At 41.8% G+C, this 15503-nt stretch overlaps 1 protein-coding gene across 1 annotated transcript; it reads right to left on the minus strand.

Annotated features, from left to right (window-relative positions):
- Positions 1-5923: 5923 nt before the first annotated feature.
- LOC118415334 (protein sel-1 homolog 3-like) lies at positions 5924-15358 on the minus strand. Its single transcript, XM_035819839.1, has 3 exons — positions 13098-15358; positions 10467-10605; positions 5924-9849 (listed from the first exon to the last, which is right to left on the minus strand). The coding sequence occupies exons 1-3, from the start codon at positions 13853-13855 to the stop codon at positions 7552-7554; spliced, it is 3195 nt and encodes a 1064-aa protein (XP_035675732.1). The 5' UTR covers positions 13856-15358; the 3' UTR covers positions 5924-7551.
- Positions 15359-15503: the final 145 nt, after the last annotated feature.

Raw genomic sequence — 15503 nt, forward strand, 5'->3', positions numbered from 1 at the left:
TCGCAGCTACTTCTACACAGTAGAAGAGGCTGAATTGCGCATTTTAGACATTGTACTTCATACATGTGTAAAATCTATGAAAATATACAATTACAAGAAGCCGTATTATAGGAACTAGAAAGGCCGACATTTGCTTGAGAGCAAATACAGCATATTTCAGCCATCTCCCTCATGCAACAATAGGCCTTGAGGTCGTTGACCCCTTAGGCCATTGGAAAATGACCCAAAAATTTCCCAAATATATCATTTTAAAGTGTTCCATGCCAAAAATTATAAATGGGTCATTTGAATAAATATCTAGAGCACCCCTTTACCAAATTTCGGGTCATTTGGTTGTAAAACGAGGGAACAGGAGCCAAAAATGTCCAATTTTTGTCAAAAAAATGGCCATAAATCGCAATATGGAGCATTATGTTGCACTGTATGGAAAAACTGTTATTGACTTCATGTGCACATAATTGAAGGGCACTTTTATACCAAATTTCAGGTCATTCGGTTGTAAAACGAGGGTACAGGAGGCAAAAATGTGCTTTTTTTGTCAAAAAATGGCCAAAAATTGCAAAATTAAGCATTTTGTTGTACCATATGCCAAAAGTGTTATTAAATCTGGGTGGGCATATGATCAGGGCACCTTTGTACCAAATTTCATGTCATTCGGCTGTAATACCAGGGTACAGGAGCCCAAAATATACATAAAAATTGACAATAACCTCAATAAAATCATTTTAAAGGCAGATATGAAAAAAATGAAAAAAACGCCTGGGGGTATTGGCTCACTCTACCCCTGTGCCCAATTTCAAGTCAATCGGTTCAGGAACAACGGAGATACCGTGTTCCGAAGATTTGACAGGAGAAAGAAACATTACGAATACAATATATTTCACCATACCCATGGTATGGCTGAAATATAATAAAACAAAGGGAAACAAAGTATAAATGAAGACTGTGACGGTGGATTGAGAGACATGGGAGATCTTTTCAGGTACATGTATTTAAAAGGTGGGTGAAGTATGGGATGGGGCTGTTTTTGTAACGATTTGTTTTGGTCGATGGAATGCAAAGTTTGTTCGCACTTTTTAGGTCTCTACCATGGACTTCCGAACGTGTTGGGGGTAGCCAGCTTCTAAACATAGGGGAACTAAACAGAGATTTGGCAAACTTAAGGCTAAGGTTTTTCCTCCTGTTTTCTAAGGAGGGGAGACAAAAATGGGCTAGGGCTTCATCATAACATGTATAATGGAGGCCAAGGATAATTCTTAGGGCACGTTTTTGTACTCGCTCGATCTTCATGGATTGCAGTGCCGTGATACTCGGGCTCGAAACTGGAGCAGCGTACTCTAAAGTAGGCCGTATGTAACCCTGATAGAATTCGATGAGATCTTGTGTGGGGAGTCCAAATCGTTTTAATTTTTTCAGCCAAAAAAGGCGTGATTTGGATTGATTTCATTGCTACTCAAAAAAGACAGTAAAGGCATAGACAAAGACCCAACCGCCATGGGAAATTGGCACCCTCTTACCCTTTTAGGTTGTGATACGAGAATACTTTCAAAATGCATATCTCTTAGAATCAAACATGTAATCACGGACATAATTGAAGAGGATCAGACTGGGTTTATTAAGGATAGGCATATAGGCGACAACATTAGAAGATTATTAGATACAATAGAGCATTACGATCAAGAGAACAAGCCTGGGTTAATATTTGTAGCAGATTTTAAGAAAGCATTTGATACGCTTAGGTGGGATTTCATGTTTAAATCTTTAGAATTTTTCAACTTTGGTCCACAGCTGATTAAATGGGTAAAGGTTTTATATGAAAAAACAACGAGTTGCGTTATAAACAACGGTTACATTTCAGACCCCTTCAATTTAAATCGCGGAGTTCGCCAGGGATGTCCATTGTCCCCTTATCTTTTTCTCATGGCGGTTGAGGTGCTTGCTATTAAGATTAGGTCTAATCATTCTGTACGGGGTTTAAAGATATACGAAAAAACTACAAAGATATCACAATACGCCGACGATTCAAATTTTCCTTTCGAACCAAAGTTAGAATCATTTTATGCCTTGTTGTCGGATCTAGAGCGTTTTTCCAATATCTCAGGTCTTTCTTTAAATGTAGATAAATGCAAAATATTACGACTAGGTCCCTTGAAGTTATCTAATTTTCGTTTGCCCACCCATCTACCGATACAGTGGGTTGACGGGGATGTTGACCTACTGGGCATCAATATTCCTGTTGATTTAAACTTAATCACAAACGTTAATTTCGAACCCCGTCTGGAAAGACTAGATAGACTATTACGCCCTATGAATAATAAATATTTGTCCCTGTATGGTAAAATTGTTATTATTAACACCTTGGTGGTTCCCCAGTTTACGAATTTATTTCAAGTCTTACCATCCCCTGACGATTCCTTTTTCAAAGTATATGAAAAGAAGATATTTTCTTTTATTTGGGACGACGGTCCTGAACGAGTTGCACGGAAGGTATTATACAATGTATTTGAAAATGGAGGACTTAATTTAAAAAACTTACGTGCATTCAACTCTTCTATAAAAGCTTCATGGGTGCCTAAACTTTATTCCCATCCCGAATGGTTTTCCTCTTGGGTAACAGTCTTCCATCCTCAACTTAGTCATAGTTTATTTCCTTTTTACCAGCTGTCCTCGGTGAAAAACCTTTGTTTAAAAGGATTTTTTTCTGAAGTTTTTATGGCCTGGTTTAAATTTCAGCAAGTAGAGCCCACGACGCCGGCAAATATACGACAGCAATTAATTTGTTTAAACTCTAAAATTATCATTGATGGTAGAACTGTTTGTATGACTTCTTTCCTGAATAGAAATATCTATTTCATAAATGACTTGCTGTCCCCGAATGGTAATTTTATGTCTTATGATGAGTTCAGTATAAATTTCCCAAATGCTTGTGACCAACATAGATATCTACAACTTATTTCAGCTATTCCCGGTAAATGGAAAAAAATACTTAGTACTGAGAAGCGTAAAGACCTTGTGTGCCTGCCCTTTCAAAAAAATTATAAATGGTTACGAAACATAAAAATCAACAAAAGCATGTATATCTACTTTCTTACGTCCATGAACGAAGTCAGTCTTGCACATAATACTAGACTTTCTTGGTTTTATCATTTTGACAAACCTATACCATGGCGAGAAGTATTTACAAATTTATACAGATGTACTATTGATCCTAGTGCTAGATACTTTCAATACCGTTTAATTAATAAATTCTTACCTTGTAACAAAATTCTACATATATGGAAATTAATAGACTCTAACTCCTGTTCTTTCTGTCACGATGATGTAGAGTCCTATACTCATGTTTTCTGGGAGTGTCCGCATGTTGTATCCTTTTGGAATGATGTACAAAGTTGGTTACGAGTGGAAACTTCTATAGATTTTGACCTAAACGCCTTTATTATCATATTTGGAGATACATGTAACGATGCGCCCCCACTGAAAAATTTGATTATTTTGTTAGGTAAAGTTTTTATTTTCCGGTGTAGACGCTTTAAAATGATAAACTTCCAGTCCTTTAAAAAACTGATATATACTTTTGAAAAAACTGAACGTCTTATTACATCTCGGAGAGGGAAGCTGGAGAAGCATCGGGGTAAGTGGGGAACCTTGTGTTTTTGATTTGAATTTAAAAAGGTAGAAATAATTACGAAATAATATAAATACGATACGAGAATGATATTTGATTAATATGTTACAATAACACGATAAAACGATGTACAATGATCTAATATCATGTTAATATGGTCTTATGATATAATGTGTTACAATGTGATGATAAAATTATAGTAAGTAATGCTTTGATAGCTAAAATGAATAACGAGAATAATGACATAATAATATTCATATGATGTGATCTGTAATACTGTATACAATGTGGCTGTTAGACATTTAGCTTTATATTCAAAGGGAGGCTCTTCTTTGTTCTGTGTGTAAATAATTGAAAATACAATAAATAAATAAAAAAACAGTGACAACTACTAAAACTGTATGAAGTCAGAACAAACAAACAAAAAAAAGGCGTGAACTTGCCTTTTGTGTAATGATGTCAACATGTTTGCTCCAACTAAGATCTTTGGAGAACCATAGGCCAAGTATACATGCGTCTTCCGTGTATTCAAGGGGCGTATCGTTAAGTGAGATTGTCGGAGGAGGGGGGCAGTCTTTCATAAACGAAATCATTACCCAATGAGTTAACCAGACTATGTATGATAAATAACTATGCTATTTTACGGTAAATACACTTATAAAAGTGTTTACAAGCAAAAAAAACAAATAAATTCATTTTTCTTACTAGAGATTACTTTTGAGCTATATATGTTCTAACTTCCAACACAGTGTAGTCAAATTTTGTTCTTGTTCAACGTAATTTTCAACCAATTTTATACATATTGTACATTGACATCCTGTATGTTTATTTTGGCACGCAATATCAGCTATTAAAGCTACCTGGGTTTGCCATGTATTCCATTGTCTGCAATTTCGATAAATCTAAATCCCATGTGTGGTTATCATTGTTCATTCTGAGAGCACAGCAGAATTGGAAATGATCAAGACGATGTATTCTTAAGACCTTATGATTGATTGCAGCAGTTACTGTCGTTCCTTTGCCAAAGGCAAAGCACTGAATAATGGACTTACTTTTGCAGAGACGACGTACAGCTAGGGTATTGTCCGCTTAAAATCGCGCGTAACGTCCATAACCCCTTTTGGTAGCCAGGCAACACGTACGTGGCTAACATATTTCAACTTTAAAATCTTAAAAGATGTGTCCGGAAGGTTACACGCAAGTTTGAAATGTCAAAAACAAGACTGTTAGATATGGTGTGAATAACAACGTTCTTTATTCACAAGTTCCGAGTAGTTATATCACAGGCGATGTTTCCGTGACCGCCCGTCACCTTTCTCAGGGCAAATGTGTCTATTCAACATTGCACTGGAGCGAAATGTGTCCCCGCTAAAGGTGGGGTCACACCTGCGTATATATATTTAAGTCCGCATGACGTGTGCATGAGAGTATTTGCCTCCACCAGACTCCACAGGTCGTTTTTAAAATGATAGAAATTGGACAAACGTAAACAGGTAACATGTCGGACGAGTTAGCTGGATCGCTAACCATACTTCTCGGTCAGCTAACTCATCTGGCATGTTATGTATCTATATTTGTCCAATTTGTACTATTTTTCCCGCGACCTGTGGAGCCTGGTAGAGACTAAGAGCTTCATACGCACCTCAAACGGACTTGAATATATACACATGTGTGACCCCACCTTTACAGATGCGGTCCCAAACGTACGTGTACGTAAAGCGTTGATTATATAAGCCCACGCCGACTTAATTTTATGGATGACATCCGCTGGAGACACTAATGCGCGTGGGCGAAAAAAGAAGAAAATCCAGCAAAAAAAATGCTGCTCTCTAACCACAGGACTAAACATCCAGACCATTCTTTCCCAGGTTTGTCTTGTGTTCACCCCCAGTAAGACTGTAAGAGACAATCGTCGCCATTTTATTCCCTGACCATGTGCCCCCTTACCCTGGAGAGCAGATCCTCCTCCGACAAGCATGAACTTCTGTTTGATGTGTGGCCACAGTTTTTTTTATAACAGGCGAAAATCAATGCGCGCGCGGATGTCAAACATAGATTTAAGTCAGTGTGGCCCACATGATAACTATGGTGAAAACATCGATCCTTCATGTTGGATGGTTGAATCCGAAAGTTGACGGGTGGATTCGAATTGATATGTGTAATTCGAGTCACTTACAAGTCATGTTAATTATGAATGAATCTAAAGGTCGGACTCTTCCAGGTTTAATCAAGCAAGATGGCGACCGTGACATCACACTCAACGCTTGATTCAAATCAAAAGCAAGACAAGTCAATAAATTAGCAGTTTTTAGTAAACTTTATTAGCAGCATAACTGACTGGCCATAAAATCTGAACTCAAATACAAGGTGGATTCTCGATAAGATATATTTGTATTATTATGATGTATCACCATCTTATCTTTATCTTATTCTTACTCTATAGCCAGGGTCGTCTTATATAACGTCCTTGCTCTAACTGTGATCATCCTGCACGTGATACCGGCGAGGAGCGACAGGCAAGAATTGCAATAAACTTATTACAGCCTCATCAGGTTAAGCCTGAATGGTGTAGGGCACTAACAGCACAGCATTCAGATAATGATTACTCTCTAGATCTACGTAATTATTGTCATTATATCTTTTAACAACTACCTCTTTGAGGTAGCATTTCCTTTCAATTACGTATCTGTATTCAGTTTCAATTGGCCAATTTTCAAACCTTACAGATGTGACGGCAAGGAACTTGTAATACTAATAACAGGTTAGCGGTTGCAGAACGTATATTATGGAAATGTACAATAATGTTGTGTGCTCATGACTGTCGCTTATAAACAAATTTATAGGAGACTAATTTAAAAGTTAAATTTAACATTCTTATGTAACAGAAATTGATCTGAATGTATGTGAACTTATTAGTAATTACTGGGAAATCTTGTCATTTTAGAATTTCTGCTAAACCTTTGAAATACTTCTACTTGTCCACACATGCCAAGGTGTTGTCATATCGAGAGATTTTTGCCATATCTAGCGTCCAAGCATCATTCTTGTATTGGCACACACCAAATTAGATTTTCATATTTGAAAGCGTTCATCTATTCATGATAATAGCGTCTAAAAAAAGGTATTCACTAATATTCAATACGACTTTTTGTGTCCTATATCTAGTAAAGAAAGCATATAGGGGGCAGCAAGAAACCGTTATTAGAGTCCACACTATCTAGTATATACATGCAAGTTCTGGAGGGTATCCTCTTTGATATTACGTCACATATTGCACTTCTAGAGGCCTGAGAAATTACCAATTAATTATTACACCTAGCCCAAAGTCTCTCAAATTGAAATATCATCAATATTCAAGTTATATTCAATATACTCTATAGTCTAATAGTCATCAGTTCATCTATATTACACTTGTTCAAGACTTGTCAGCAATGCAGTGGAATGTTGTTTTGCAATGAAGGGTTAAACAACTAGGTAGCACAACTTCTTTTTCAATCTTCCCAAAAGTCTTCTATCTATCGTCAGTGACACGATAGTAGATGCTGACTTTGACGTCACAATCACGAAAGTCATGGCGATGGACATATAGAGAAGACTGGGTGATACAGTGACGCGACCAATTTCTTGAGTTTCAGAGCAGTTAAGCTGTATCTGTACCTTACAGCAAGGACGTCATCTCATATAACGTCCTTGCTTACAGCTGACAGACAACACCACCAGCTAAACATCTAAAGGCACTTTTTTCAATAACTGGTCATAAAACTTAATTGACAAACCTCTTTTTTTCACTGACATTTGTGACCCCTCTCATTTCCATTTTTTGCATAGGCGGGGTGTTTGTGTTTCAAACATTACCATTCCCCTTGATCCACATCTACAATTTGCGATAGTCTCAGAATTGACATCGTCTATGACCCCTATAGAGGTTATACTGTATCGACGTCTTGTCTATTTGCCCTTATATGTGCATGGACGGCAAACGCCGTTAGAGACGTTACCATGGCAACGCCAAGGACGCTGGACATTTTGAGGACACCTTGGTACTTTTGCCAGATGTCGAAGAGCTGGACTCGCGCCAAAGCCAGCGAACAGGGGATGAAGGCGTCAGAGTTTCTGGACTCGCGGCAGCGACTGTAGAATTCCGACATAAGAGAGACGTTGCTTGTCTTGTGTACTGGATCTATACCTATTTTTAGAAGTGTCATGTTTTCGATTTCTACCCCCTCTCCAACGAGGTAAGCAAGATTGTACAGCCCCTGGGGGTCTTGTTGTACCGCTGCCTTCGCGTACATTTTTACGGCGGACGACACGTCGCGTTTGCCACCGCATCCGTACCAATGAAAATCGCCCATCTTGATTTGCGCGTACGAGCTTGGCCACTCTGCTAGCGTGGACAGGTTGTAGTATTTCCACTTGCAGTCCTTCTCGATGAAATTTTCGGCTAGTCCCTCGGGATTTTCTTCGCAGAGGTACGCCATATTGAATTCCCCTTGCTCCAAACCCGCCTCCGCAGCGAGAAGGTAGAAGAGCAGCGATTTGGACCAGTTCTTTTGCCGAAACGCCAGCAGGCCGTTACGCAAAGTTTTGCCGAGCTCGGGACTCATTTCAGCGATGAACCTGGCCCAGATGGCGCCGTTATACGCGTTTCTCTCTTGCAGACCGTACCCGTTATAAAACATCATGGCGGCCTGGATGGATCCCTCGATGTGCCCCCTCTGCGCAGCCCGCCAGTAACACTCGAACGCTTTCCCCCTGTCGGGTTTCTTCAGGCCAGGGTAGCCCCCGGACCAGTACAGATGACCGAGGTTGTGTGCGGCATCGTGGTTTCCCTTCCGGTCGGCCTGGTGGAAGTAGTGGGCCGCTTTGGTGGCGTTCCCCTCGTGGTTGAGCGCGTACCACCCCAGGGCGTTGATGGCGGCGGGACTGCCTAGCTCTGCGGACTTGTTCAAGGTGCTCATGGCTTTCTTCACGTTCTTCTCCGTACCTTGTCCCTTCAACATGATGATGCCATAGTCGTACAGAGCCTCTGGGTTCTTCGGTTCTTGCTGCGCGTGCATTTCGTAGTAACGGAAGGCGGCCTGAAGGTTTCGCTTAATGCCCTGCTGTCCCCAGAAAAGCATCCGCGCCATGGCGGCCTGGGCGTCGGTAACTCCCTTCTTAGCCTGGAATTTCAGCCACAGGAAGAGGTCGTCATTTTCGTTGGTGATCTCCTTCAGGGCGTTGGTGTCGGTGAGGCGGATGGTCTCGGTGAAGACGTCGTCTTCGACGTGCTCGTCGCGATCCTTCTGCGTCTGGTCGGCGATGTTCTTGTAGTAGATGTAGGCGATGTCGTCGTCGATCGGGTAGCCGTCGTACCCGAAGTGGTGCTTGTGCGCGAGCGACATCAGGCCGAGCTTGCCGCTGAGCTGGGCGGCGAGGAGGCCGTACCTCCAGGCCCGGACCTGGTCGGCCTTGACGCCGGCGCCAGTGGTGTACAGCACTGACAACAGGTACGCCGCCTTCCCTCCTCGCAGGCACGCAGACTGCCGCAGCATGGGGATAGAACTCACGACCCCTCTCAGTCCCTCCACGTCAACGGTATCGATGGCTTTCTGGTATAGATGATCAGACAAGTCCTTATCGTGAAGACTGTAGATGCGAGCATACTTTGCAACTTGTTTTCTAATGAGCGCGTTCGTCGTCACATATTCCTGACTGGCGGGACCGGCATAGACGGGGCAGACCGTTTCAGGGTCAACATATCCACGGCGATACTTCTTCATCTTCTCTGCATAGAAACTTAAACAGACTCTCCTTCTCAAAACGTCTTCTTTCAGAATCTTGTAATGCCGTAGCTTCACGTTTGTGTATGCCTTGAATCCCTCACAGTTCTTGTACTCCTGTGGCAACTCGATTGCAAACATGGCGTCGCTTGCGGGAGGGATGGGTATGACGTCATGCTGAACCACGTGAGTTCGGTAAATTCTCGCGTGAGCCATGAAGCCCTTGATGGCCTGCAGACCGACGTCCGTCCCGCCGAAAACATGGCGGCCGCTGAAGTCGTCGAAGTAGACGGTTCTCGGGAAGCGGTCCTCCATGAAGTACTGTTTGGTCAGGTTCGGTCCGTAAGTCACCGTGCTGTTGAAGTAGCTGCCGTCCAGGGTGAAATCAAGGCGAAACCATTGGTGGAGGGGGAGTTTGAAAACTGACAGCACCGCGTGCAGCTGTTGCGGAACCATTGATACCTGCGTTAGATCAAAGACAAAATGTAAACATTAATAAAAGTTTAATCATTCGGCAGAGAAGTCAACCTACGTCAGAGACATACTTTAAAGGCGAGACCTTAGGATAAAAAACATGGTGGTTAATATGGTCCATGGTTCCTACTGCGAATACGAAGCAAAATATAAATGCGTTGTGGGTAATATGTCCAAGTTTAAGACCGCTGACAAATGCGAAAAAACATACTAGTAATTGGATATGACAAAGTATGGTCTAGACAAGTGCTGGTGTGTCTATATACCGGCTATATAGATACAGATACGTTAATGGCCTTAACCATTGATCTAGTAAATGCAGAAATGTTCGCGGTGGATTAATGTTCGCGGTTTCCGCGGTGACGCGGTGACCACTTCACCGCGAACTTAAAACCACCGCGAAAATTTTTCTATTATGGTATTAGACTGCAGTGTATGGTGTTACCGCGAACTTAAATCCACCGCGAAAAGTCCCTTTTCCCATTACCGCGAAATTAAATCCCCGCGAACTTAAAGGCATTTTCAGTATTATCCGCACTGTCTTTCGCTCCAACGCACATGCAGGAGGAAATATGAAGTTCCATATTCAGTGACTTTGTACAAACCTGCACAAACAGGTGTCCGGTGTCGGTGACGAAGAGAACCGGAGTGAGGTAGAAGTCGTCCACAGCCGCCTTGTGGTAGATCCCGCACAGGTTCATACTGCAGTACTTCTGCAGGTACACCCACACACTCAACGTCCATCTGAAACGGTACGGCAAACAACATGGTAACGTAGCGGTACCAATAAGCGTGCGACCCATTATCGTCTACGGCCGCCTTGTGGTAGATGCCGCACAGGTTCATACTGCAGTACTTCTGCAGGTACACCCACACACTCAACGTCCATCTGAAACGGTAAGACAACCAACATGGTAACGTAGCGGTACCAATAAGCGTGCGACCCATTATCGTCTACGGCCGCCTTGTGGTAGATGCCGCACAGGTTCATACTGCAGTACTTCTGCAGGTAGACCCACACACTCAACGTCCATCTGAAACGGTACGGCAAACAACATAGTAACGTAGCGGTACCAAATACCGCGCGGTACACATTATCGTACACATTGGGTCGTGGCCACATGTCGTCTTGTAGGAGAGTAAAATTAAACAACAAAAACTTGGAATACTAGGAAAGGGGGAACAGATCGCAGATTTCTATTTCGCTTCATTCAAATTCTGAATTACTTACTATATTTAGACTACTTTTCAATGCAATTTAAGTATTAATGGACATCCACTGAAGGCTGTATTACCAATAGACACTAGAACAGATGCAGCACTAATATCGAAGGTTAGTTGCCTATTACTATGAAGCCCTGAGAATAAATGTTGACTGTAACTGTCACCCAATATTTGCGACTTTCCCCACGCACTAAGGCGGTATATCCGGGTTTTGCCGGGCCATTTGCTGTTTTTTGTCACAATGCAGTCTCCCTACTATATCGATCCGTTTCGGAGCTGTAGAGACAACTTACACAAGCCATTCCTAATCAAACACTACAGGAGAAATATTGTTTATAGCAAGGTGTATGACTTAACATTATTCATTTGGTACAAATTCCTGATCAATATGATGAATATGATAAAAAAAATTAGCACATTCTGGCGCCAGGTTCAGGGCACAAATGAAAATACAGATAGAATTTTGTATATATAGCATATTATTTACATGGAGAAAATAATGTTCCCTCATATACATGACTTAGAATAATTTATATTCATTGTTTCCACTCAGCGTAGGCGGTTAGAATTTTTACGACACACGCCAATTAGAGTCCATTTATCATTAGCTCTCCTAATTATAAATAATCTTGTAAATCAACAGTTACATTGTTCACGTTTCCCGATAGAATTAATAGTTGGCAAAAGTTCTAGGTTATACAATATCAAACATCTCAACCTTTTGTAAATCAGTGGACGATATTAGTTTAGTGGGGCGGTCCCGTAAGGTATACGACTTTAAAAAGACAAACTTCAGATTGGAGTTACGTCAATGAATGCAATCAAAGTTTATCTATAGTCTCCTGACTTCGAGGTTAAAGTTTTACCAGTCCTGACAGGCCACTGTTCATACAAAGGGTGAATTTACGTGGGTGCAAACATGTACTGTACGTAGGTAATATTGGAAACCACAGCAAAGACACGACTGTAGTTACGTGTGTGAAAGTGGTCTCTATGCGAAGGTAGTTAGCCAAGTCATTCAAATTTGTCGCCCTGAAAGTCGTAGCGACGTCGTAGAGAGAGAGAGAGAGAGAGAGATAGACAGACAGACAGAGTAGGTGTATACATATATATATAGAGAGAGAGGGGGAGGGATGACAGAAACGACGGCGAACAGTGATATACAAAAACCTTTTCAGTTACGGGAAAACAGAATTTTGTACAACCCCACGATTGTCCTATGAATGTCGGAACCCTGCAGCTGCAGTCGTGTGACGTACACGTGCGTGTGTGACAGGGCACGAATGGTCATAGATGGTTGGTTGCGCATGGTTTCTGAGGCATGTGTCATCAACAACTTGTTTAACCATCACAATGCAGCAAAATTGAGTAAGACACATCTACGATTATCATACAAATGTAGCAATAAGTGTCGTATATATGTCGTGCGATATTACAAGTGTGTGACAGAGGCCACGCATGGTTTGTTGTGCGTGGTTACTGAGGCATGGCTCATTATCAACTCATCTCATCCGGTTCAAAGGAACGCACCTAACGTCACGGGCTGAACAAATATACTAAATCACTAAGAGTGGAGTGGGCTGCAAAAGTAGGCCTGTGGTTAAAATCTGAGGCCTTTTGGTAACTCTTGCGTAATATGCGCGAAATATGTATACTTCAAGACTTTAACGGCAAAATGTCCTCAGTAATGTATCACAAACTGTGACATAAGAACACGACACAAATTGTCATGAGTGACGTAGTTCTTTTTTACTGCAAGTGTAATATAGGTCACTCATATTGTTTTCCTTTCAATGTATTATTTGAGAAAAAATTGATTTTTTGTGTAATGTTAAATGATCATCCAAAAAGTCACAAAACAAATCTAAAAATCATATAAATCATTTAATTTCGTGCGGCGTTGGAGTCGAGCATTGCTAAAACTGCCGTCTGTAAATAAATATCACCATAGTTTTATAGATATCGTTATATAAAGTATTCTATTCCGTTGGCTAAAGTTGGTAGACACTTACCTCGGCCTTGTGGCGATTTCTCCCATGCGTTTCCTCAGAGTAAGGTCCTTAAACTTGGGCAGTTCCTTGACCACCCCGCGTTTGTGCCCGCCGAAAGCCACGGGAAAGGTGAAGAAGTCGACCACTTCGGGTTCCAGCGAACAGTTCGCGTACTTAAAGTTGTCTGCAAACCTGTCAATAATGTCAACGTCCCATCTCCAGCATAGTTTGTGGTCTTTCGGGGGTCTGGAGTAAGGGGGGACGGACTTCATAGGGTAGCTGACTTTAGCCAATGATCTAACGTAATGGTTCATTTTGTACTGAGTCCACAGCGACTTGTCTATAAGCCAGACCCGCAGCTCCATCGAAGTCACAAAAACGGCTCTCCGAACCAGGCGGTCTTCTCTGTAAAGCACGGTGTCTGGGAGCTTCACGCTTACCGTTCGGACTTTGTGTTGCCCCGAAGTCTTTTCGCATTGCCACCTGAATTTGAAGATGTCTACGTTGTTTCGCACGAGCGAGCTTGCCCGTACGTCCAGACCGAGGATTCGGTCCTTGCTACAGCGGTATTCGACTGGTACCTGTAGGTCCGGGGTGGCGGTGAAAAACTCCGGCGCGTTCAACACTCGCACGAAGTCCTGTTCTGTTAGGGATTTCTTGTCCACGACCATGGACATTTGTCGCGAGGCTGTCGTGCCTACTCTTCGGGGTTGTTGTTGTTGTGACGAGGCCAACAGAGTGGCAAAGATTATCGTCCAAAACACAGCGGGCGCCGCCATTTTGTTTTGACACGTCGTCCAACAGGTTGGTTGACAGGAGTCGTAGACGATCGATGTCGGTGTGGACGGATCTTTTCAGCGGCTCGAGCGATAACAGAGGACTCCGTCACCCCGCGGGCAAAATCTACAATACAGGCAGCCTTCTGATAATCGCCCAAGCAAACAGAATTTTTCCACAGCTAAGGAATCTAAGCATGCGTCGCGTTCTGACCGGTAACAAGTCTTGCTTGAGGTGCGACAGTCCTAAGTAAACTTCCGGGTCTCCTAGATTGTCAAACGAATCTTAGAAGTCCAAACAGCAGAACGGAGTGAAGTCGTCCGTAACACTGACACAAGTCCTTTTACAGATAGTGTTTACGCTAAAACTTGACAGAAGTTGTACCCTGCTGTCTTGCATGTGAAGAAACGATGAAATGAAATAACATAGGCCGAAAAAGTGTCTGTCCTCAACAAAAAAACTGGACAAGCAAGTGTCGAAACTCTGACGCAACGTCCACGGCCGAACCGTTTTGTAAGTCCTACCCGGATTTGTGCCAGAATGCCCGGGACCACATCCCGGAACTCGGTCTGTAAGAGCGCGCAGCCCCGACCTGTAACAGGTGCAGCCGACCCTATTGGTGGAGTGCGCGCTGAAGTACGTGTCTGTTTGTAGTTGGGGACGGCAGTGGATTTGGGCAAACAGCAAAGACCAACGTCCGCGGTCTGTTTGCTCTCTTAAGCAGCTATGCTGGCAAAGATTTACACACATATGCCGATAGTGGGACAATGTAAAGTATGAAAACTTTCGCTGTTCAAACAATGATTGTACAAAGGTGATTTTGAGTTACGCGAGAGATCCCTTTGAAAAATTGGTATGCGATCTACCCTCTGTATCTATGCATTTCTATTGTATTCATGTTTGTACATCGATTACCAGTGAACATTGATGTTTCTAAACGCTCAAGAATTTAACTGTGTAAGGCTTTGCACAGCTATCAAGTAATAATGTCTTTAAAGATTATTTGAAATTTTTATCCAAACCGGAGGGACTTTAGTACAAAAGCAAACTAAGTTTATTAATTAATTTTCATTTATTCTCTAGAAGAGCAGGAGAAAGGTACATTTTTTAAAATACTTTGTTTTAAAAAGGTTCTGTTTAAGACTCTAATGGTACTTATCGAAATCCAAACAGTGAACATCGTGGTAGACAAGCTGTATCAAGTTTATCAGCTATGAAGTATTGACACTTGGAAAACAAATATCAAATGTGACAAAAATTTAACCTTAATGCACAGAGCTACTGTAAATGTATTTAAGTTCGCTGCAGCGGGAAAAAGAACTTTTCACTGTGGTTTTAAGTTCACAATAGCACCATGCCATGGAAAAATGTTCCACTGGTTTTAAGTTTGTGGTGAAGCGGCCATTGTGAAAATCGCGAACATTTAACCACCGCAAAGGTTTCGGCATTTACAGTATTATAATCAAAGGTACAAATGTTAGTAAATAGTTAAAACTCTTCCCACATTTTGGGTGTATAAGGCAATGCCTACAGGTGTCTACTACAACTTGGCCAGATACTAGTAGTTGTGCAGGCACCAAGGCAAGGGACAAAGCCACTGATTTGAAATACCATACTGTTTTTCATGATACATGTACATGTACAAAATGT

This window comes from Branchiostoma floridae, chromosome 5 (genome assembly GCF_000003815.2).
Source record: "Branchiostoma floridae strain S238N-H82 chromosome 5, Bfl_VNyyK, whole genome shotgun sequence".
In the NCBI taxonomy this organism is placed as follows: Eukaryota; Metazoa; Chordata; class Leptocardii; order Amphioxiformes; family Branchiostomatidae; genus Branchiostoma; species Branchiostoma floridae.